At 41.3% G+C, this 24068-nt stretch overlaps 1 protein-coding gene, 1 non-coding gene and 1 pseudogene across 2 annotated transcripts; 2 read left to right on the forward strand and 1 right to left on the reverse strand.

Moving 5' to 3' along the window:
* Positions 1 to 6283: 6283 nt before the first annotated feature.
* Positions 6284 to 6388, reverse strand: LOC121145208. The gene has a single exon (XR_005881987.1). It is a non-coding gene; the product is annotated as a U6 spliceosomal RNA (small nuclear RNA).
* A 2903-nt stretch (positions 6389 to 9291) lies between these two features.
* KLHL9 (kelch like family member 9) lies at positions 9292 to 13582 on the forward strand. Its single transcript, XM_041004497.1, has one exon. It carries the CDS (start codon positions 9773 to 9775, stop codon positions 11624 to 11626), a length of 1854 nt encoding a protein of 617 aa, XP_040860431.1. The 5' UTR covers positions 9292 to 9772; the 3' UTR covers positions 11627 to 13582.
* A 1186-nt stretch (positions 13583 to 14768) lies between these two features.
* On the forward strand, positions 14769 to 23474 carry LOC121144968 (annotated as a pseudogene).
* Positions 23475 to 24068: the final 594 nt, after the last annotated feature.

The following is a 24068-nucleotide window of genomic DNA, read 5'->3' on the forward strand; positions in this document are numbered from 1 at the left end:
GAACATGAACTGGAGCCGAAGTAGGATGCCAGCACAACAAGGCCGATGCTTAGCATGTTGGGTCACTGTGCTGGCCCCTTTGAAGTATTTTCATTTTGTGTAAACTATGAAATTTGTGTCTGTGCTCATTTGTATATAATTGTGCCAGAATCACTTTTTAATGACTTTTTAAAAATTTATTTATTTTATCATTCCATGATATAGCCCCACAGGCTCTGGATTTTCCCTTCGCCCCTCCCCAAAAACCTGCCTTCCCTGCATAAACACTTTCCCCCATGCCATTACAATAGTATAGTCCTACACAATCAGCTGTAAATCCATCATCCTGCTATTTAAGTATATCCTGACATTGTAGGTTTGGACAATGACAGAAAGTCCAGCATCCTAATGTCAAGACACATTCAATAGTTTTATTGGGAGTCCATCTTTGATTTGGAAGTGGAGATGCTCATTGCATTGTATCTTCACATCTGGATGTGACAGTCTCTGCTACACAGTTTCTATATATCCCCTTAAATGAAAAACCATAAAACAAAATCAACAACACAGAGAAAAATAGAACAATTACAACTCCATGAAGTTAAATAACATGCTACTTAATGACCAATGTGTCACTGAAGAAATGAAAAAGAAAATCAAAGCAAGAAATAAAATCCTGAAGCAAACGATGGTCTTGTGTGACCTATGAGTCAGTGATGAAATTGATAAGAAAAACAAAAACTTTTTTGAATGAATGAAAGTAAAAACAAAAACATCAAACATCCTGAGATGTAGTAAAAGCAGTATTGAAAGAGCTATTGATCTTGCCTGAAGGTTGCCTTATATCAGTTTAAATACTTTATGTATTGATCTTTTGAGGCTATTGTTGATATCACCTTCTCTTAAGCTCTAAGGCAACCCTCATTTCAGTTGTCCCCCATTTATACATTATGAAAACCTAAGGTTCTGCTCTTTGTTCCCTTACTTCTTTCTTAAATCACAAACAAAATTTATCCAATTGCCTGTATTGAAATCTCTTTATTAACAAGTCAGTATATCTCCCATTTTCTTGATTGAATAAAAACTAACAGAGCTATTAGTAGTGGAAATAAGAACTAAAGTGATCAGCTATGAAGAGTTGATAAGTGTATGGAAATGTAAATAGGGTCATGCACTGTTTTGAATGTAAATTTGTGCTGCTTATAAGGGATATTTGCCATAATGTTTGAAATACATATACAATTTGATCAAGAAGTCTTCTACATATATAATTCATAGGCATATTCTTTCTTACTGCAGCACTCTTTGGATTTAAATAGCTACATACTTAATCAAACTTCATCACATCCATCCACATATACAAAATAAATCAGGACTATGTGGTGAGGTAGAAAGATTTTCTGGACATATCACACATTTAAAAAGCAAACTATTGAATAATGTCTGTTATCCAAAGCCTTTTCTGTAAATGCTACACAGGGCGCATCAGACACAAAGATAAACTAATGTAATTATCCATCAAACTCTCCACAGTGCTTACTACTTCAGAAAGTAAAGAATTGATTCCCTAGTGGTCCAAGGCTTTAATTTATTAGAATTTATTGACAGTGAAACCAAAGATGCAAATTTTAATAATCAGGAATCTTTTCCATTTTTTCAGTTATATATTATAAACATACATTAAAATATCTTATAAAATATGGAGAGAATAAACAAAAATTTGAAATCCAAGAAATATTGGTGCTTGCTATTAGTTTGGACACCAGAATTACCATAGCACAATGCACTTAATGATGTGATTTTAGCCATTATATGTTACCCACTTTCCAGAGATCAGGTCTGGGAGAGTCAATAGGTTGGCACTTTTAACATATGCTAATGATGAAACTGGGATGTAGTGAAAATGTTTAAAATTTTGTTTGAGTGATATATCATGAGGACTACCTTACTATGGCTTTGGTTTAAATGCCCCATAGAAACTTTTGGTGAAATGTAATCTCCATGGTATAAGTAGGTACTATGAGGTGGGACCATTTCTCTTTACATCTTCTATATATCCTTATATCTTCTCTTTATATCTTTATATCTTAAATCATTATATTATATATAATGACCTTTAAGATGTGATAAGGTCATAAGGTTTCTGTTATCATGGATGGATTAATTTACTCAGATTAATTTACACATCAACCCTAAACTCTTATCCAAATGAAATGGTACATATGGTGGCCACAGTAATTCTTTTTTCTATTTCATGGAGATTTTACTTCTCTGTGGCTCTTGCTTTCAGCAGTCATTCCACTTGGCTCTTTAATGCTCTTGACTCAAACTACATGGGTAGAAGAATCAAGTGTAACATTTAGCCCTGTGGTCTTCGGGGGACTGAGTGTGAGCCCAGAACAACTACACTCATGTCATAAGTTGCAGAAACTATCAGTGATGCAAGAGCTTTGTGTGTCCTGCTAAGAATATTTCATGTTCCTACTAAGCACATAAAAATCAAATGGGGCATTTGGACCCTTATAGGCCAACTATTTGCACTGAATACAAAATCCTGCACAATGGCAAGACGGTATGCCTAGCAGAATATAACTCACTCAAGAAGAGCATTTGCAGACACGAGAAAATCCCTGCAGGCATTCCCTTTGTGTTAAAGGATAGCCTCCTTCTGCACCTAACTCTGCATGCACTAGTACTCAAACATACACTTTGCCCAAGGTGGAAGCAAATACATCTCCCCTTATCAGAGTTCTAGTCAGTCACCAGCAGGTGGAGCCTGAGTCAGGTGCTGGGGTGAAAAGCAGAGGTGGAAATGGTAATAGACAACCCTACCTTGTCCCAGGAACTCATTCTTTGCGTTTCTTCATTTTTTTTTCCTCCTTTGGCACTCACTTGAACTCCAGCCTTTTCCTCATACTCCTATGCATCTCCTGCAGGCCCTGTGTGGCCCTCCATGGACATCCCTCTCATTGTTGACTATGTGACCCAGTTGCTTTACAGCGATGTCACAGAGCCTGTCATGTCGGTCTCAATGAGAAGCTTCTTTTTTTCCAAGATGACCACGCTGAAACAGAACTGATATGTAAGTTTGCTGTGTATTTAGAACAGATATAGCAGATCTTAGAGCAGTACTTGCAGTTCTCTCAGGTAAGCCTTGACACAAAATCTCACTTATCAAGCCTAGCAATGTTCCCTGCTCCTCACCTGTTAATCACCCAGGCCTGTGTCCACTGTCAAATGGCTACTTTTCTAAATGCCACTTTTTGAAGGAAACCTATGCTGTCTCTCAGCCTTTCCAGAACTAGGCTACCTGGTAGATGGGAGATGCTGTGATACCACCCAGGTCATGGCTCAGTGTTCATGTCCCTAGATTTGAATCCAGTTCCCTTCCATAGATAGTGGAGAGTTACTTGGAGAAAGATACACAGAGATTTCTCCCCCACAACTGAAAATATTCTTTCTCTTCCCAGTTTTTTGAACCCTTTCATCTCTGCCTTCTTATTGACTACCTCTTACTGGTGGAAGAGCAAAAGATGACTGCTTTGGCATCCCATGAGGAGAGCTAGGAAGAAGTATCAGACATTTCCATCAAATTTCCTTGCCAAACAAAAATGACGTTAGATGAAATCCAACACAGCAAGGACACTAAACATGCAGACAAAGGCAGCTGGGAATTCTGTCCCTGCTTCTCATCCCTGAGTGCACATGTGTCTCTAACAGCAATCTCTCAATTCTGATTGACAGGTCACTCACATCATTCCCTCTGATGAGAGAGAACTTTGCAAAATATGCCAAAGTATGAGTGGGTTCTATGATTAGGTAGCAATGAGCATGAGGTTTATGATATTCTCTACATGGCATCTTCCTGAGGAGGGTCCCCATGTGATCAAGCTATCCTTGCCAGGCTTCATCTCATTTTCTATACTCACAGACAACTCATTTTGCTGATTATATAGGCAGTGAAATTTGAAATCATTTCCTTAAATTCTGCACAGGCTCAGTATATTTATTTTAAAGGAAATTTAAAAGGAAAAGAGACAGGAGAGAAGAGGGGAGAGAGGAGAGAAAAAGAGAATCTCACACCCAGTGATTAATTCCCCACTCACTCACCACAGTTTGTGCTGGGCCCAACTAAGGAACCAGGAACTTCATCCAGTCGCTCATGTGGTTAGCAGTGACTCAGCCATCATTTATCTTCTCTGAGTTTCCCATCGTAATATTTCCTATTATTTGGAAGTTCTACCAAAAGACAGTTTGATTTAAAGACACTCAGGGTGTCTATAGTATGTTTTAATTAAATGCTAAAACTATGGTAAACTTAGGTTAGAATTGTCAAAAGCCATTCTTTGGTATTATGAGATGAATCAAGGCAAATATCTCTCCTTCGGGAGCAACTGTCATCTTTCAGGAACAAAGCAGAAAAGGAACATATCAGTAATTTTTTTAAGATTTATTTTATTTTATTTTTTTATTGGAAAATCAGATATACAGAGAGGAGGAGAGACAGAGAGGAAGATCTTCTGTCCGTTGATTTACTGCCCAAGTGGCTGCAATGGCCAGAGCTGCACCGATCTGAAGCCAGGAGTCCATAACCTTTTCTGGGACTCCCACATGGGTAAAGGTCCCAAGGCTTTGGGCTGTCCTCAGTTGCTTTCCCAGGCCACAAGCAGGGGGCTGGATGGGAAGTGGGGCTGCCAGGACTAGAACCAGCGCCCATGTGGAATCCCGGCGTGCAAAGGAAGGTCTTGAGCTGCTAGATTATCTCGCTGGGTCCCATATCACTAAGTGTAATACAGGCTGACTACTTTAAAAATAGCTTTAACACAGCTGTGAAGCAGGTTCAGGTTCTAGGATTTGGCATCATGAGTTAACAGTTCTGCCAAGGAATAAGGTTCAGTGAAAACGTCATCATTAGCTGTGCTTTTCAAAAGGGACAACAAGGAATTTTCAAGCATATGTGGATCAGAATTGTTCTCTATTACTGCTGTTTCAGGAGCAAAAGAGATGCCGTAGTCCTTACACAAATAATCACCTACAATTTACAGTTGATATATTTTCTTAATCGTGAAGTCAAGGGACCTGTTAAACTTTTGAAACTGGGAATTTATTATTCACTGAAAAATTTCATGCGCCACCACATAAGACTGCACTCAAAACATGTTCCTTTGTAATTGATGTATAAATTCTGCCCCCTTCTCAACATCAGCCAGAATGTTGAGGAGATCGTTAACCTGGAGCTTTGGATCTGTACAGGAAACTCAAGGAAGGTCACATTTTGGTCCTTTTTTTCTCTCTACAGTGGGCCCATGGTCCAGAGGGAATATACCTTCTTTGTCACAATGACTGTGATTTTTCCAACATTACTGTCAATTCCTGCTTGGGAACCATGCAGATCAGGCACACACTCTTCACGTATTTGGTCTCTGGCCCTGTCACACTTGGCCATTGGCTGGGAGAGAGGGGGACAGATCCTTGTGAGGGTTTTATTAGCCAACCCTGTTACAGGACTCAGATTTCAGTTTACTTTGAACTACTTGGACTGCCTTTATGTTCTAACAATAGTAAATGTTTTAAAGGGAGATTTCTCTTACATATGTGTTGCAAAAGCCCTGAAGTATTATTCAGCTTTTACTTTCACTTATAACTATCTAGGGAAGTTTGAAGTACTTTAGAATAGGAAGTAGCTCTGCTAAAAGGGCAGTGACACACATAAACAGAGAAGTGAAGAGGATATCCAGTAATTTCTGCATGGAAGGAGGTTCCTGTGGTCTGGACACAAAGGAATAGATCCAGGAAAGCAGGGAGAGCTGCCAGGAGACGTGTGCCAGGTTTCAGAATTAGCAACAGGATACAATACAGCTTTCCCACTTCATCCTACAAAATGCCTTGCTAGTTCAGATACTGACTCAAGCTACTATGCTGACTTTGTATAAATTATCCATATTCTGGATATGATCCATACAAGTTTGTTTTTCGGTGTTTTAGGTTTTGCCAGACTTCAGCTCTTTTTGGGGTGCAGAAGGGAGTTTGGGTCTGTCAGCTGCAAACAAAGAGATAGTACCACTTCAAATAATTCTATAGAATGTAATGTTCTGACACAGATCTACATTGAGCAAATGACAAGTGGGACATTAACTTTGAGGAAAGAACTACCACATGTGCCTTATTATTTTTTCATGATATTGTTCTATAGGCACAGGGATTTCCCCTTGGACCATGATGCCCCCCACGCACTGTTTTCCCCCATAATATTCCAGTAGTATAGTCCTTCAGCAACAATCACAAGTTCAACATTCTGTTATTTATAAATATGGAACACTTCATGAATTTGTGTGTCATCTTTGTGCAGGAGCCATGGTAATCTCTGTATCATTCCAATTTTAGTAAAGCTGTGCCATAGCAAGCACATATCCCATTGCTTTAAAATGTACTTATATCAGCTTCTGCCTCCCCTCTTTTTAAACTCTTTTGAAAAGCTATGGTTCAGAGAAGTTGAGTTACTTGTAATCAAAAGTTTCATGCAGAATCTCAAATAGTGAGTTATAGATGGTTCTTTAAGTTGGATTTTTGCTATTTAAAAGTCTACCTTCTTACTTACAAAGTTATTCCTTCTCTTGCTCTTTGAGCCTCTCTTTTTGGTGCTATCAGCATTTTCTGTGGTTTAAATCCAGTCTTGATCCTTTACCTGAGGTTTTATGAAAGAGAGTTTTTATCATCTGGTTTTACTGTTCCATCTTTTAATTACAATAATATTATCATTAATCTTTTAAATTAAGGATTTTATATTATTTGGAAAGTAGAGTTACAGACAGAAGGAGACACAGAGAGATAGGTCTTCCATCCACTGGTTCTCTCCCCAAATGTCTGCAACAGCCAGAGCCGAATTAACCCAAAGCCAAGATCCAGGATCCAAGAGCTTCTTCTGGGTCTCCCGTGTGGGTGCAGCTCCAGCTCTTGGTTCCAGCTTCTTGCCAATGCAAACCATGGGGGGTGGTAAGGCCAGAGTAACTGGATTGCTACCACACATGTGAAACGGACCTGGACCACGTTCCTGCCCCAGCCTTCACTGCTCTGGGCATTTGAAAGGTGAACCAACAAATGGGAACTCTCTGTCTCTCTCTCTCTTCATCGAATCAACAAACATGAAAAATAATATATTAATCAAGCATGCAGGTCTTCTTTCTGAGCTATTATTTTGTTGGCAAGCATGACAGGAAATAGAGGTCATTTCTTTCTGTGACAACTTCCCAGGTATAGATGTATTCTTTCTTTTCCAGAGGAATCGACTCCTTGGAAGCACCTCTTCACAGGAATTGTACTGATGGGGATCCTTCCAGCCCCAAACCCTGCAGCAAGTCTCCAGGCCTTCCCGTTGCTAACCAAGGTTTGTGGAATATTACTTAAGGCAGTCTCCTGCCAACCACCCACCTCCTATGCTGAGGGCTTGGTGACGCCCTGGATCATCTGAAGAATCACGGTGGCCTGAGTCTTTCAGACCTTGCTGCGACCCAACAGAAACAACAGGAAAAAAAAAAATGGAAGAAGATCCATTGTGCATCATTCAAAGACTGGTGACATAATTCATGACTGGCTTAGTCCATTGGCAAAAACACAACTGCTTAAAACTAGAGGGACTGACACTGCAGTGTAGCCTGTTAAGCCTCAGCCTGAAACACAAGTACCCTCTACTGACAACAGCTGGAGTCCCAGCCATTCCATTGCCATGGAGAGTGGGAAACCCAGACACAGTTTCCCACTCCAGGCCTCTACTGGAGTTTAGGAATTCAATCAGGGGATGCAAGATTCCTTTCTTTGTCTTTCCCCCTCCCTTTGTAACTATTTCAAAAAAATGATAAATAAAAAAAAAGGCTATAAAGAAGCTGTATTATGAAATCAGGGAGCATGTGAAAACGTGAAGCTGAAAACAGGCAAGATGTAGAATCACGTGTATGGTATGCCATTTTCATATCAAACAGGGAGAGTGAGTGTAATAAAAATATAATTATTCTTAGTCTGCATGTGCATATAACCAACAGCAGGGTCTAGAAAAGTAATAACCTAAGACTTTGAAAATATTGAAAGAATTCTCATCGAGGTATTTATTTATTCATGTCAAAATTTTATTAATTAATGAAATGCAAGTTATTAAAATGCTTACAGAGGAAAAATCAATAGCACAGAAATACCCATTGTGTACTTTGGAAATATTGGCCTGATATGAGAAAGACTTTGCCAATATTCTATCAAACATCACCCTGAAGGGAGAAGATCCTTTAAGCTGATTTCAGTTTCTGTAGGGCAACAAAGGGTAAAAAAGTTTACATAGAGGAACAAATAACGGGCAAAGAAATTCTATTATGTAGGTAGCAGAAAATGATGTAGCCACTTAACAAACGCATTGCATCAGTAAGCTAGAAATGCAGAATTCAGGTACATTCACATGGTCACACTTTAGTAGCAACAAATGTTTTAAAGGATAAAAATTTTAAAGTATGAGCCCAGACCACTTCCAGATCAAAGATCGACTCCCAATGAAACTGTTCAATATATCTTGACAATGGGATGCTGGACTCTGCCATTGTCAATGCCCGCAATGATGGATTTATGATTGTTTATTGTAATAATATAGGGAACCCAATAGGCATGTTGGAATTGGGAGGGAGTAAGGCAAATCCCAGAGCCTATAGAACTGTATCATAAAATGATAATAACAATAAATAAAAATAAAAGGAAAAAATTGCATGGGATAAAAATCATAAAGTGCTTTACAGAGAAAAACTGTTACGCATCCTACCCCTACCATTACTTTGCCACACTGCTGCTCAATAAGAAGCTTTTATTCATTTCTTTGTTATTCAAAAACCAGAACCCTGGAAGCATAGACCTTAAGGAACTACACACTTGCAGGGCCAGTACGGTGGCTCAACAGGTATATCATCCACCTGCCAGTGGAAGCATACTGTATGCTCACTGGTTGCTGTCCTGGCTGCTCCACTCCCAATCAGCTCCCCGATTACGGACTGAGAAAGCGGCCACTTGGGTACTGAACTGGCAGATGCACGATCTCTCCTTTTCTATGAAAATCTGCCTTTCAAAAAAAAAAAAAAGACTAAATCTTAGAAGAAAAAGTGTCTACGTGTAAAAGGAAAGGCACCGCGATAACGTTACCACAAAGGCGCAGCTAACAACGGGGCGGCCCCCCGCCTCACGCACCCGCCGCCCCACCCCCTCCCGGACACGTCGCCGCCGGTGGGGGCGGGGCGCGACGCGGCTGCGCAGGCGCAGTGGGTCCCTCGGCCGCTCCTAGCCCGGGGGATCCTGGGACTGGGCCTTTCCGGAAGGATCGGCTCGGCGTCCTGCGCTGATCCTGTGTTCCAGGCTGAGGCGACAGGCCCAGGCCGCGTTCCAGGCCCTGGCTCGGAGACTGGCCGCTGGCCGTGGCGACGGGCCGGCGACGCAGCGAAGGGCGCAGCCGGGCGCCGAGGCGTGTCCGGCGTCGCCGGTGAGCGAGCCGCAGAGCGGCAGGACGTGGCGGCGCCTCCCCCGCGGCGGCGAGCGGATCTGCTGGAGGAGCGGCGGCGCAGGCCGGACGAGGTGAACCGGGTCATTTCCCTGCCTTCGGGTGATGAATCATCAGCCCGAGAGTTAGCTTTGAGGTCCACAGCCTTTTGTGGTCCAGCTGCTGAACGGTGTGCAGAGGGCGACGGCCCTGCTGTGTCCTGAGGGGCGCCGCGGTGACCGCCGGCCCTCGGTCAGGGAAGTGAGCGCCCTCGTACCAGAGGAAGGCTTTCACATGAAAGTGTCCCTCGGTAACGGCGACATGGGCGTCTCTGCCCATCTGCAGCCTGGCAAGGCAGGAACCACGCGTTTCTTTACCAGCAATACTCATAGTTCTGTGGTTCTGCAAGGCTTCGATCAGCTAAGAATAGAAGGATTGCTTTGTGATGTGACTCTGGTCCCGGGCGATGGAGATGAAATCTTCCCCGTTCACAGAGCCATGATGGCGTCTGCTAGTGATTATTTCAAGGCTATGTTCACAGGTGGAATGAAAGAGCAAGATTTGATGTGCATTAAGCTTCATGGGGTGAACAAGGTTGGTCTGAAGAAGATCATTGATTTTATCTATACTGCAAAGCTGTCTCTTAACATGGACAATCTTCAGGACACCCTTGAAGCCGCTAGCTTTCTGCAGATCTTACCTGTTTTGGATTTCTGCAAAGTCTTTCTCATATCAGGAGTCTCATTAGATAACTGTGTGGAGGTTGGACGAATTGCTAACACCTACAATCTCATAGAAGTGGATAAATATGTGAATAATTTCATCCTGAAGAACTTCCCTGCGTTACTGAGTACTGGAGAGTTTCTCAAACTCCCTTTTGAGCGGCTTGCCTTTGTGCTCTCCAGTAACAGTCTGAAGCACTGTACTGAACTTGAACTCTTCAAGGCCGCTTGTCGCTGGCTAAGGCTGGAAGATCCTCGGATGGATTATGCTGCAAAATTAATGAAGAATATTCGATTTCCACTGATGACCCCACAGGACCTCATCAATTACGTGCAGACTGTAGATTTCATGAGAACAGACAACACCTGTGTGAATCTGCTTTTGGAGGCGAGCAATTACCAAATGATGCCCTATATGCAGCCAGTGATGCAAACAGACAGAACTGCCATCCGATCCGACTCTACTCACTTGGTTACCTTAGGGGGAGTTTTGAGGCAGCAGCTGGTCGTCAGTAAAGAGTTACGGATGTACGATGAAAGGGCACAGGAGTGGAGATCTTTAGCCCCCATGGATGCCCCTCGGTACCAGCATGGCATTGCTGTCATCGGAAATTTCCTTTATGTGGTTGGTGGTCAAAGTAATTACGATACGAAAGGAAAAACTGCCGTGGACACAGTGTTCAGATTTGATCCTCGGTATAATAAATGGATGCAAGTTGCATCGTTAAATGAAAAGCGCACGTTCTTCCACTTGAGCGCTCTCAAAGGACACTTGTACGCAGTTGGTGGCCGCAGTGCAGCCGGCGAGCTGGCCACAGTAGAATGTTACAACCCAAGAATGAATGAGTGGAGCTATGTTGCAAAAATGAGTGAGCCCCACTATGGCCATGCCGGAACAGTGTATGGAGGCTTAATGTACATTTCCGGAGGAATCACGCATGACACTTTCCAAAACGAGCTCATGTGCTTTGACCCAGATACTGACAAGTGGACTCAGAAGGCGCCGATGACCACCGTCAGAGGCTTGCATTGCATGTGTACGGTTGGAGACAAGCTGTATGTCATCGGAGGCAATCACTTCAGAGGAACGAGTGATTATGATGACGTCCTAAGCTGCGAATACTACTCACCGACTCTTGACCAGTGGACACCAATTGCTGCCATGTTGAGGGGCCAAAGTGATGTTGGAGTTGCTGTCTTTGAAAACAAAATCTATGTCGTTGGTGGATATTCTTGGAACAATCGTTGTATGGTGGAAATAGTCCAGAAATATGACCCTGAAAAAGATGAGTGGCATAAAGTTTTTGACCTTCCAGAGTCACTGGGTGGCATTCGCGCTTGTACCCTCACGGTTTTTCCCCCTGAAGAAAACCCTGGCTCGCCTTCTCGGGAGTCGCCTCTTTCAGCACCTTCAGATCATTCTTAGCCCTAACGTGTAATATCCTTGCCGTGCATCATGGATAAGCACCTATTTCCCCTTCAGTTGTATCTGCTTACAGTGATTGGTAGTTGTTAGATAAAAAGGTAATGTTATTTGTCTTGCTTGGCTTAGTGTGTTTATCTAATGGTTAACAAATGCATTCTGAAAATGTATTCCACATAGCCAACTGTTAACACGTGAAAGAAGTTATGTAGAACAATGTTTCAATTAGATGTCTTTTGTGGTGTTGTGTAAGTCAAATTGTAGGTGACTGTAGTAAGTGTGTAATTATGTTCAAATCCTTCCAAGTTTTCATCTTTGAAAATCATCAAAGGGAGGTTTGCTCTAACTAAAAATAATAAATGGAAGGTCACCAATTCTTGGCCACCTCCCTCTTTTCAAGAGTTTTTAATATATCAACTCATTAGGTTTTGTGGCTGCATACAGAATATGTGACGTTTCTTAGGCAGATAGGGGAAATAGCAAGATATTAATCAGAGAAACCAGTGTAGCCCTAAGTCAGTGCTTGTTTTCTCCCCTGGAGACACAGAATGAGTGAAAGAAAATATATGCATGCCTTATAAAAATATACACACTGATAATTCTAAAATTAATTGGCACTTTAGCCACAATAACATTGTTCTTAAATTTGAATTTATTTTCCACAAATCAGCTATTTAAGTGGAAATTTAGTATCAAAATAAAAATCTGTTTAGTCATACTGAATTTAGATAGGTACATTTTACAACATATTAAATTGGCAACCATATTTGCCATCTGGCTGAATTTGGCTATAAATTGTGGAGCTTAAATTTTTGTGCTCGTATATTTTCTTGTATATTTGTTTTCTTTAGAGTTGCTTTTATAAACATTATTTTGGAAAGTTCATAGAATTTGCTTTTTTTTTGCTGTATATGTGCTGCTGAAGCGAGCACGATGGCTTTTTTTTTTTTCTTTCTTCCTTCCTTTTCAGTAAGGCTTAGGATATGACCAAAAAAAGCACAGAAAAACATTCTGAATGAAACTACGGGATTTGAAGTTCAGTCACTGTGCCAGGGTTATTTCCGGATTGGGTGATTGCCCTTGGTGCCACACCAGCCCATGTGCATCATGAACTGTGTGGTCTGCCTTAAGGTTATGATCTGAGCAAGCAGTAGATACACTCTTTTGTATCAAAACAAACAAAAAAATGTCCTTTTGGCCACATCTCAAGGACAGGACCAACTTCAGATTCCCTCGGAAGCCATCTGTAGAAAGGGCAAAGCACGGTTGTCCTGCAGATGGTGCTAAAGTAGATATGCAGCTTGTTGTGTATCAGTGCTAATCTCTGCTGCTTGAGAATTACATGGGGGAGGTTCTCCTGGGACCTTGTCAGCAAAAGGAGTTGTAGAAGTCTTCTGTAATAATGAGTGATTCTGAGGAGATGGTTTCTGGGAAAAGTTGTTTACCTTGAAAAAAAGACATTTTATATATACATATAGGCTTTTATATGTATATCCCTCTACCTGGTGGACTGTCATAAATCAGGAACAGCTCTAGTGTCAATCTCATAAATAAACTCAGGAACCAAGGTAAAAGGAATTGGCTTCCAGGGATCTGAACTTTACTAACTGCCTGTACAAGTATTGATTCGTTTTAATGGTTTCTATGTTTTCTAAGTTTCATACTATTTTTTTTTAAGGACTCAGTTTTTTATCACTAAAAGTAGCATATTTGGCATATATTTAGAAGATAGAAAAATATAGAAATTGCTGTTAACTATGTATTGAATAGGCAAGAAATGGCATCTTAATCTTTATTTTTTTTGGAAATGAGATTGAATAGTTGTGTATTTCTGGTAGCTGTGTTTTATGTTAGGTCAAATGTTCCTGTCCTTTGCCCTTGTGATAACTATTGCAATTGCATTGTTTTTCATACCAAATTCTTCAACTTCTTTACATAATAAATATAATTTAACTGGCATTTGCCTTGGTTTTTTTTTAATCAATCTGTGATAGTTTTATAACCACAAGGCCATTCAATTAATTTTTGAGGTGAAATCTGTCCATCATTATGCATTTTAACCTTGAGATGATTTTGCTATCATTTTTTATGTAATGTTGATATATTATTTTTTATTGCTGATAATGATATGCTGGGCTGGTACTTGCCCTGCTTTTTTTCTACTGTACAATTTTTTTTTCTGCGAGAAAGTTTCTGTTTCCTGTCTAACCGTGTTGCTTTGTAAGTAAATAATGCTTAAGCAGGTAAACCAATTCTTCTATTTTATATCACCCTGAAGCCTCACATGCCCTAGTGTTCAGCCTTTTGCCTCCCAGTTTTCTGCAGTGTTCTTTGGTATGTAGATTTCTATTATCAGTGTGATTTTGTTTTCGTTATGAAGTCTGATTGGCAATAGTATGAGATATGGTTTTTGCATATTGATTTATATCTGGTTCTTACTAATTCCTGCAGTGAGTGATTGCAGGAATTGCAGGTGGATTCTGTCCTGACTTTAAAGAATAACATTGTCTGCATATTATGGAGACCTAGTTTATAGTATTCACATATTAAATAAATGATTACTTCTGAAAAATTTATGGTAGTGACACAAGGCATTGTGTCTTACAGGTAATATTAAAGGGTGATAATTTTAGGTTTAAACTTACTTTGTTAAAGGGAGATACCTCTTTAATTTGGAGTCCTAAGAAATTAAAGTCACATACCTTCATCACAAATACTTAGCACATATTGAGGTGACAATTTAGTTTTTCTCAGGCCAAGTCTGCAAATTGTTTGGTTTGAAAAAGTTCGCTCCTGCTTGCTCACTCAGATGTCTGCAATGGGTTGACCTGAGTCAAAGCAGGAATTGGAAACTCGGTGCAGGTCTCCAACATGGGAAGCAAGAACTCAAAGTGCTTTAATCATCACCTCTGCTTCTCTGGAGTCTGCTGAAGGCAGGAGGCAAGCTGGATAGTGAACCCAGATATTCCAGTGTTGGATTATGGGTTTGCTTTTTTTTTTTTAGGAAATTCTATTTTAATAATGATTACATGGTGGATTAGGGTGGGAAGGATTGAGGTTTAGGGAAAATTGGGTATATTCATTGCTTCCAAATTTGCTATGTCTTGTTGTTTCTGGGGGAAGGAGAGAGACAGGGAAACCACTCATGACTTTCCACACGTCCCAGGATTACGAGTGTCTGAAACAGAAGAGCAGACTTAACGTACTCTCGCGCACTGCCGCGCATACTGCCAGCTTGTACAAGTAGTTTGGAAGAGAATTTGACCAGACTAGTAACATGACCTTGTAAGTTTCAAACCTTTTGAGCGGTAATTCTGGAGTAAGTGATACAGAATAAGTCTACTCAAAAGATATCCAACTCAGTGTGATGCTCTGATTATTTCATAGTGTAATCTCACCAGACTTCCGAAAAATTCTTTTAAAAAAGAAATGTTTTAAATTTGTCCCACTATGATGTAATACTTTTTTGTATCTGTTTCCTGTAATATCCCCTTATTGGGCATTTATTTGAATGGCTGAATGAGAGATAAAATAAAAGGTAGTTATTTAAGATGATTGCACATAATGTATAACTGTTGAGGTTGTGAGTGCTGAGTGCACTGACACATTCCTAGTCTAGTGTCTTGATAAGAGTCTCTAAGCAATTGCTTTTTCATTTATTCTTATTGTAAAGTCAGATATACAGAGAGGAGAGACAGAGGAAAATGTTCTATCCACTGATTCACTCCCCCAAGTGGCTGCAATGGACAGAGCTGAGCTGATCTGAAACCAAGAGCCAGGAGCTTCTGTGTCTCCCACACGGGTGCAGGGTCCCAAGGCTTTGGGCCATCCTTGACTGCTTTCTCAGGCCACAAGCAGTGAGCTGGATGGGAAAAGGGGCCGCCGGGACTAGAACCTGCACTCATGTGGGATCCTGGCACGTGCAGGTTGAGGACTTTAGCCACTAGGCTACTGCACCAGGTCCTAAGCAATTGATTTTTAAGGGAATTGCATGGCCTGGGAGCACAACACACACATATAGAAGCACACACATACTTTCGTTGAGATGACTGCTGGAGAGCTGATCCAAATTTTCTTAGTGCCATTCCTGGACTGATAAAAATGGTTTGTTGCTGTCATTTTAATTATGTGACCAATAAGAGTAGTATCAACTGTGTATTTACTAATTTTCCAAAGCATCTCAGAGCAAGGAGTTTTCAGGATGGATATGACTGGAAAAACTGGATTGTTTGTGCCTTGTGAAGGGTATCTTGATCCTCTTCTATATACAATGAAGGCGTGAGATTATATTTTATTCAGTCTCAGGACACACTGGGCACACCAGGAGTCATGTGACTCCAGTTTCATGTTCAGCCCCATTTTCATTCGACTTCCATACAGTATAATATCATTCTAATAAAGATTTACAACCTCCTCTGTATACAATAGGTTTATTATTATTTGCTTACTGTTACCCAAAGCCAAATAGCTGAGCCCATGTTTATCTAGGTGAAAGGTAGATTGAACTTCTGATTCAGAATGTGACTTGCTTGTGGAGTACACTTAACAGAAGCAAAACATCCCTACCAGGACTAGGATCGGCTAAAAACTACTTTTTAACTCATATTAAATTATGGACTAAAATTCATTGGGCAGTTTTTGCTCAATTTATTACTCTCATTCTTTAGATGGTAAAATCACAGAGATTTCACAAAACCTTTCATACTTCAAATTTATATTCACACTTGAGGCCCTTATCACCTCATCTTGCAGTTTGGGGAAAGGGGTCTTCTAGCCAGTTAGGCGGGCTTGTCATTACTGACTTCATAAATTCCATCAATTCATCCACAATTCTTGCTTGCTGAGCCTGTGATAGCTTTATTTCCTTGTGTGTGTGTGTGAGAGAGAGAAAAGTGGGTTTTATTAAAGCTAGAAACCTACCACAGCATCAGGAGAGGGCCTTCAGGAGAGTAAAACCCAACAAAATAGTGTCTATGTCTTTTCTTTTTAGATTTATTTTATTTTTAGTGCAAAGTCAGATATACAGAGAGGAGGAGAGACAGAAAGGAAGATCTTCCATCCGATGATTCACTGCCCAAGTGACCACAACGGTTGGTGCTGTGTTGATCTGAAGCCAGGAGCCAGAACTTCCTCCTGGGGTCTCCCACGTGGGTGCAGGATCCCAGGGTTTTGGGCCGTCCTTTCTCAGGCCACAGGCAGTGAGCTGGATGGGAAGTGGGGCTGCTGGGAGTAGAACCGGAACCCATATAGGAACCCGGTGCATTCAAGGTGAGGACTTTATCCGGTAGCCACTGCACCCGGCCCGTGTTTATGTCTTTAAGAACATTTTGAGTGAGTAGAATAACAACAATGAACAAGGTGGGTGGGGAGGACAAAGCCTGTCAGAAGACTAGAACTGTACTCCTGTCTAGCTTGCTCATCGTCTCTTTAACCCCATCACTTACCTGGTATCTGCATAATAGATTCATAGCTGGCATTTGAAAGTATCTCTGTTAAAGAGAGATCCCTCTTTTAACCCCAGATTCCATGTATGCGAGAGGATTTGGGACACTTTGCTGGTACTTGTGGTTGGTGAAACCTCCAGTTGAATCCTACTTCTGTAAAGTTGTGAGTAAGTGTGGGTACAGGAAAGAGAAGCTGCATCAGGATGTGAATAACAATTAGAATTACAGCTCTGGGAGTAACCTAGTGCAGCTAAAGCTTTGGTCTTATGGAGGATGGGAGCAGCAGGGAAATTCATTCAGGAAAATAACAATTGAAGCCATCTTAATTCAGCTACTAACCAGTTTTGAAATACAGACAGGTTTGTAAGTTCATAATCGTAGAGCTATCCATAATACTGCTAAGGAGATGACTGGACACAATGGTATTGGGCCAACCATAAAAATGACCAGATTAGAAGGGAAGTATGTAGAGATGCAGGGTGTTAAACACAGGAAAATGACAATGTGTGCACTCTAGTTTGTCACAGAACTTCCTCTAATTTATGTTATGGAGATTTTTCTCTTTTTTTTTTTTTTAGGTTATATGTTTTCTGTTTTTAGAAGTCAAGATTAGGAGCTGGAACAGTGGCTCAATAGGCTAATCCTCTACCTGAAAGGGCTACCATCCCACAAAGGTGCCAGCTCATATCCCATTGGCATGGGAAATCAGTGGAGAATGGTCCAAGTCTTTAGGCCCTTGAATCCAGGTGCGAGACCGGGAAGAAGCTCCTGGCTCCTGGTTTTGGATTAGTTCAGCTCTGTGGTGTCCATTTGGTAAGTGTCCCAGCAGATAGAAGCTCTTGTCATCTTCTGTCAATTTGATTTCCAAATAAATAATTTTTTAAAAAGAAGCCTATAATAAATGCTTTGTTAACTTCAGCAAGTCAGTAATGTACACTGGTACAGGTTGCGACCGAGCCCATCCCAACCCACACTCCATTCTGGTGCTCAGATTCACCAGTGAGTAATGTGAACTAGCCCAGCCTGATTCGCTCCCAATCTGTGCCAAATGTACACCCATGGGTACCATTCCCTGGCCTGGTCTGGGCTGCTCCCTGCTATAGTTCTTGCACTCACCTACAGGGACTGTGTCCCAACAGAGGAGTTCTCTAAGCTCCTCCATCAGAACCTCTCCCAATGCCCTATCTTGTGCACACTGGTGGGTCCGTGGGCCAGCCCTACTTGGTCCACCTCCTGTCCTAGCAGGAGCAGTGGCCTTTCCTGACTGGCCTAAACCCATTACAGTTTACCAGTCACTTAAAAAAATGTTCATTTTAGTCTACAAAAAAGTAGGGACAGAGAAGACAAAATTTCCATCCAGTGGTTCATTCCAAAACACCTTCAGCAGCGAGGACTGGTCATCACCCTTGGGTTCCCAGTGTTGGTGAAGGCCTTCATACACGATCATGGTTTCCTTTTGACATCGTTAGACTGTCTATCAAAGATATGCCTACTTACCCCTAGAGCATCTTTTCTACACAAGGGAACATACCCACGTCACAAATCCTGTTTCTGTTAGGTATGGCTCTCAAAAATATTCTCAAAAATTTCCCAATCTCTTCTTTGACTATGTGCTGCATAGAATGATTCCCATATAAAAATTAATAGTTATGAAACATATAACACAGATGTTATTTGAAGTGATAACAGTTTCTAAAATCAAGACAAAAGAGTTCCTGGCTTCCTCCATATTTCTCTCTCCTTAATCACTGAATGGTAGAGGCAAGCTGCCACATAGGAGGGAACATCATCACACCTCGCGGCAGCTCAGGTTACTGTCAGTGGGCATGCTGGCTTCCTGCCACTGGCCTTGCCAGTGACCCCAGTAACCAGGAGAGCTTCCAAGTAAATGCAGCCCCAAATGAGAGCCTGACTACACCTTCTTTATAGATCCTGAGCCCTATAAACCTGCCATACATTTGCCATACGCCCCATCCTTTCTTGAGGTGTCTCTGAATGGATCTGTCTTCCCAAAAGCCCTGCGCCTCAGACACAGCCCAGATCTGTACAAATTACAACTTGTATGACCTCGAACCCTTATATTCCAGATTAAATAGAATCCTCCTTAAGAAAAAAACAAAACAAAAAAACCTTCACTAGTTTCTATGAAAAAAAAATTAGCCCAGAACACAGGGAAGAGTTTTTCTGGACTTACCACGGGAGACAAATATCTCTGGAGAAGCTGCAGCAAAGGTCCCTCCGGGTGGGCACCCTCTTGCAGCTTCCAGTGTGCTGCGAGGCATGCTTCGCATTCGTTGTGCAGCGGTGCTCGCGCGCCACCTCCCGGCCCTTCTGGCGCATCGCTTGATTCGCAGGGTTTCCGCTAAGGAGGCACACTACCACTTTGGCTAGGACGTGGAAAACAGGGACACCTCCGTGCTTACTGACACAGCTGATAAGGAATCGCCTACACCATGCCTGGATGACAGATACCACTTAAAATTTCCCCAAAGACTGTCACCCAAATCCAAATGACACAAGCCACCTGTATCCACCTGTTCCAGTGGATCTTCAACAACTTCAGTGCCGAGCTGCTTGGAGTAAGATCTCCTTTGATCAGCTCCTCTATAGCTTTGGGAAGAACAGAAAATCTCTCTTGCTCCTATCTGGGAATTGCTGTTCAGAAGTATTTCCAAGAAATTGTCTTCAGTCTGAAGGAAAGGGAATACCGTCCTTGTGTCTGAGAAGTCAGCAGGGAAACTGACGTGCATTGTTCCATAGTTAACAATCTTCAAGGAAAAGTTAGGCAATAAAGAAGAAAAGTATGACTCCTTCTCTAGCCAGTTACATTGTGCTTTCAAAAACTATTTTATTTGAAAGGCAGAGTTAGAGAGGGAGATGAGAGAAATAGAGACCTGCCGCCTGCTGCTTCACTCTCCAAAGGTTTGTCTCTGCCTTTCGAATAAATAAATAAATAAATAAAATACTAAAAATATCAATGAAGAAAACGTTGCTTCAATCAGATCCTTATCCATTTTTTTTATACTCCACACAATCTTCAATTCTAAAATCCTTTGAAAAACTGTAAGGAATTCCTAAAGTATCTTAAATTGCCTTTTCAGATCATATTTGTAGTATGATTCCATATTTTTCTACTGTTTATTCTTTTCATGAAAATTAAGACTTTTAAATTAAAGGAATTGGGTTAAGAAACTAAGAAAACGAATTTGGGTAAGATATTTCCTCTGTGCCGAGGTATCTACTAGTTTTGGAAAGGCTTTCTATGGAGATTAGGCACTGCAGGCTGTATTCCTGGATAGAAGATACTAAAGCCTTGGATAGGGAAGAATGAGATTCATAACAGGTCAAAACATTGGATCAAAGATACAAGATCCAAAGTCTTGGCTTTGAACCTGAAGTAGCAGCATTCTAAAGCTTATATGCAAAATTTGGAAAGCAAAACTGACTGGAACCCACTATTCCATAAGAACAGAAGGAGAAACAAGACACAAATGGTCATGCACTATTTTTGTGTGTATGTGAAGTCACTCCAAAGACTTGAAGAACAAAGGCTGATAATTATCACATTATCTAAAATACACTTTAGAAAGTGAAAAACCACATCATGGCTTGCTCTATTTCTGTGCCTGTTCATTACTCCTCTATAAGTACGTTTTTCCCAACCTCTCTTCCTTAGTCCCATCCTGAAATTGCCAGTTTTTGGGTTCATTCATCAAAGTCAGTTTGCAGCAGCAAACCTAACAGGATTACAAAATAAAAGGCCCCACCCAGCAGGCAGGTCAGATGGCTCAGGTCATTGGTCAGCACAGTCCTTCTCTAATGCTGGACTCTCCCTGATTCTCCACAGGGGCTTCCCTATCCACAACTTGCTCCATTCCAGGAGGCTTGGCTCATTAACTTAGCTGTGACTTTGCCTGACCATGATCCACACTCCTAAATATGCAATAAATATGCATCACAAGGTTTATGTATCTTTAAACACATGAATAAAAATGTGCAGAATTTTAGAGTTGCTTTTGAATTTATTACTGGGGTAATAAAAACATTTTTAGAAGTATTTTAGTTGATGATAACATATTCTCAAAAGGGTAAAACTAGCATATATGAAGCCAATTTATTAGTCATGGAGTAGCATTTCCGGCACAAGCATATGGAACTGTATGGTGAAGAAGGGGAATGGTAACTGCAAACAAGAAACTCACCATGACTTAAGCAGAGTTCAACTGGAAAAATATCGAACCAAGTAGAAATTAGCTATGGCTCTTCTAGAAGTTAGGGAAAGTATTCTTTCATATTATCAATTCCTTTAATTAATACTAGATGAAGATAGAATCTGAGACATGACAAAAACATTTTGCTTTCCAAATTTAACCTGCAGGAGGACTTGATTCACATTTGTCCATTAATCAGAAAGTTTGCCCTTCTTGTGGCTAAAGTCTAGTCAATTGGCTTTGGCATTCTCCTTGACTCCCTGTGAAGGCTGTATTCAGTACCTTTTCCAGTGCAGGCCTGCTTTCTTCCTTAATCTGTTACCTTCCCATCATTTTCTCCCCTGCTTTACTCCATTGGCTGGGTTGAATATAATTAAATTATACTATATCTTTTTTCTTCATTTCTTTTCTTTTTGCCTCTTTTTAAAAACTTTGAAAAAAAATATCTATTTTATTTGGAAGGCAGACTTACAGAGAGAAAGATAGAGGAAAAAGTCTTCCATCTGCTGGATCAGTTCGGAAATGACAACAAGGCCAGAGCTGAGCCATTCCGAAGCCAGGAAACAGAAGCTTCTTCCTGATCTCCCATACAGTGCAGGGGTCCAAGCACCTGGATGATCTTCCACTGCCTTCTTTGGCCATAAGCATGGAGCTGGCTTGAGTGGAGCAGCTGGAACATCAGCTAGTGCTCTCATGGGATGCCAGCCCTTTGAGGTAGAGGAGTAGCCTGTGGAATCACAGTGGCCGTCACTGATTCTCTTGTCAGCTTGACCTTCTTCATGCCACGGGGCTTGTGTGCTGTGGGCTTTGACAATTAGATATAAAGAGTACATGTTTTGTTTTTTAATTCTAAAATTGCTTAAGACATCAGTAATTATTTTAAGAACTGGAAACTATTCAATCTCAGGATATGTGGCAGGAAGTAAAGTTAAAGATAATTTTTACTCAAAGCAAAATTGTAGTAAACTAAGTTAAATTAAGCAAAATAATAAGATTTTTAATATGGAGATCTTTCATCTGCTGGTTCATTCCCCAAGTGGTTACAGGAGACTGAAGCTCCATTTGGGCCTCTCATGTGGATGGCAGGTGCCTAAGCAGCTGGGCCATCTTCTGTTCTTTTTCTCATGTGCATTAGCAGGGATTGGATCTGAACTGACATTGCTAGGACTCAAGCCCTGGCTCATATGGGGTACTAAAGTGGCAGGCAGTGACTTAATCTACTGTACCTCAAGGATGACCCCTATTTACTCATTTTTGCTCCTAGACTTAATAGAAAAGATGGTTGTGATCTTTATGTAAAAAATACAAATAGGGAAGCGCATATGTATATATGCATAAATTTGATTTATTAAGCTTTCTTTGAGGTTCAGTTAGGAACAATATTTAATAAGACCCTGAATGCAGGAAGCGGAAACTTATTAATGAAAAAGGAAATGCTTAAGAAGCAATGCTCTCAAACAATGTAAAGAGTACATAAGATAAAGCAAAACCATAAGTAGAAAGCAAGGGAAAGGCATTCAGAAAAAAAAAAAATCAGAAGCCATCAGAGCAAAGCAAGGTCTTCAGAGACCCTCGAGGGCAAGGCTCAGAGTCACAGCCTCAGCCACAACAGCAGCTTCTGCCAGATCCCGCACGGCCTCACCCCTTCCCTTCCTGCTGGTCCAGCTGGTGCTCAGCCCCAGGTCCACCTGCTCTCTGGAGTGCCACCTGCGTCAGACCCGCAGCCTTGGTCACCGGAGGACCTTGCTGCTCCTGGGACAAATGAGGAGAGTCTCCCCTTTCTCCTGCCTGAGGGACAGACACGACTGAGATCCCTCTGCAGGAGTGGGATGGACCCCAGGCCCAGAAGGCACAAGCCATCTCCATGCTCCATGAGATGACCCAGCAGCTCTTCACCCGCAACAGCACACAGGAGGCTTCTGCTGCCTGGGACAGGGCCCTCCTGGACACAGTCTGCACTGCACTCTGAGCAGCTGTGTGCCCTGGAAGCCTGCAGGACACAGGCAGTGAGGCTGGAGGGGACACCTCTGATGCCTGGGGACTCCCTGCTGGCTGTGAGCAGATACTTCCATGCAATCATGCTATGCCTGACAGAGAGGAAACAGCCCCTGTGCCTGGGAGGTTGTGAGGGAAGCAGCCTGGAGAGCCATGTCTTTATCAAGCACCTTGCAAGAAAGATTACAGAGCCGGGGATGAGACTGAGTCCAACATGAAAATGATTCTTGTTGGCTAACACACGTATCACATATGGGCAAATTCTGACGTTTCAAAGATTCTCATTGCTGCCACAATGATGACATGAATTCCGTCACTTCTTAGATTTTTCCAATTACTAAATATTTTATTCTGCTCTTTAGGTCTAGTCCCTTAGAGATTACTATGGAGATTCATGTATTTAGTGGATGTATTTAAATATTTATTGAAATTTAAATATCAGATTCATGTTATTTGTGTATATATGATTTCTTACAATATGACTAAAATGTTCTTTATGGTTCAGCGAATTATTATTTAGTTTTATTCATTAAGCTTTTATTAGAGAAAACTTGTATTTGTTCCCTCACTCAAAGGACCCTTGCATCGAGCCTGTGTGTTCACGTTCCGGGGCCAGGAGGGAACGGGCCATGTGACTGTGTGGGTCATAGAGCAAGAGCTCAGCAATGACAGGGCCTTTGTTTCAGATTTCAGTAAATGTTTGCGAAGCAATTATGTTTTAAGGCTTGTAAATCTACACAATACAGAGGTGCAGTCTTAGAAAAAAGCAACTCTTTTGGTGCATCACACAGAAAG

The sequence above is a fragment of the Ochotona curzoniae genome, unplaced genomic scaffold (genome assembly GCF_017591425.1).
Source record: "Ochotona curzoniae isolate NIBS_2020 unplaced genomic scaffold, NIBS_Ocur_1.0 scaffold_3208, whole genome shotgun sequence".
In the NCBI taxonomy this organism is placed as follows: domain Eukaryota; kingdom Metazoa; phylum Chordata; class Mammalia; order Lagomorpha; family Ochotonidae; genus Ochotona; species Ochotona curzoniae.

Coding starts and splice junctions, on each gene's coding strand:
- KLHL9 (XM_041004497.1), top strand. CDS start 9,773: ATGAAAGTGTCCCTCGGTAACGGCGACATGGGCGTCTCTGCCCATCTG.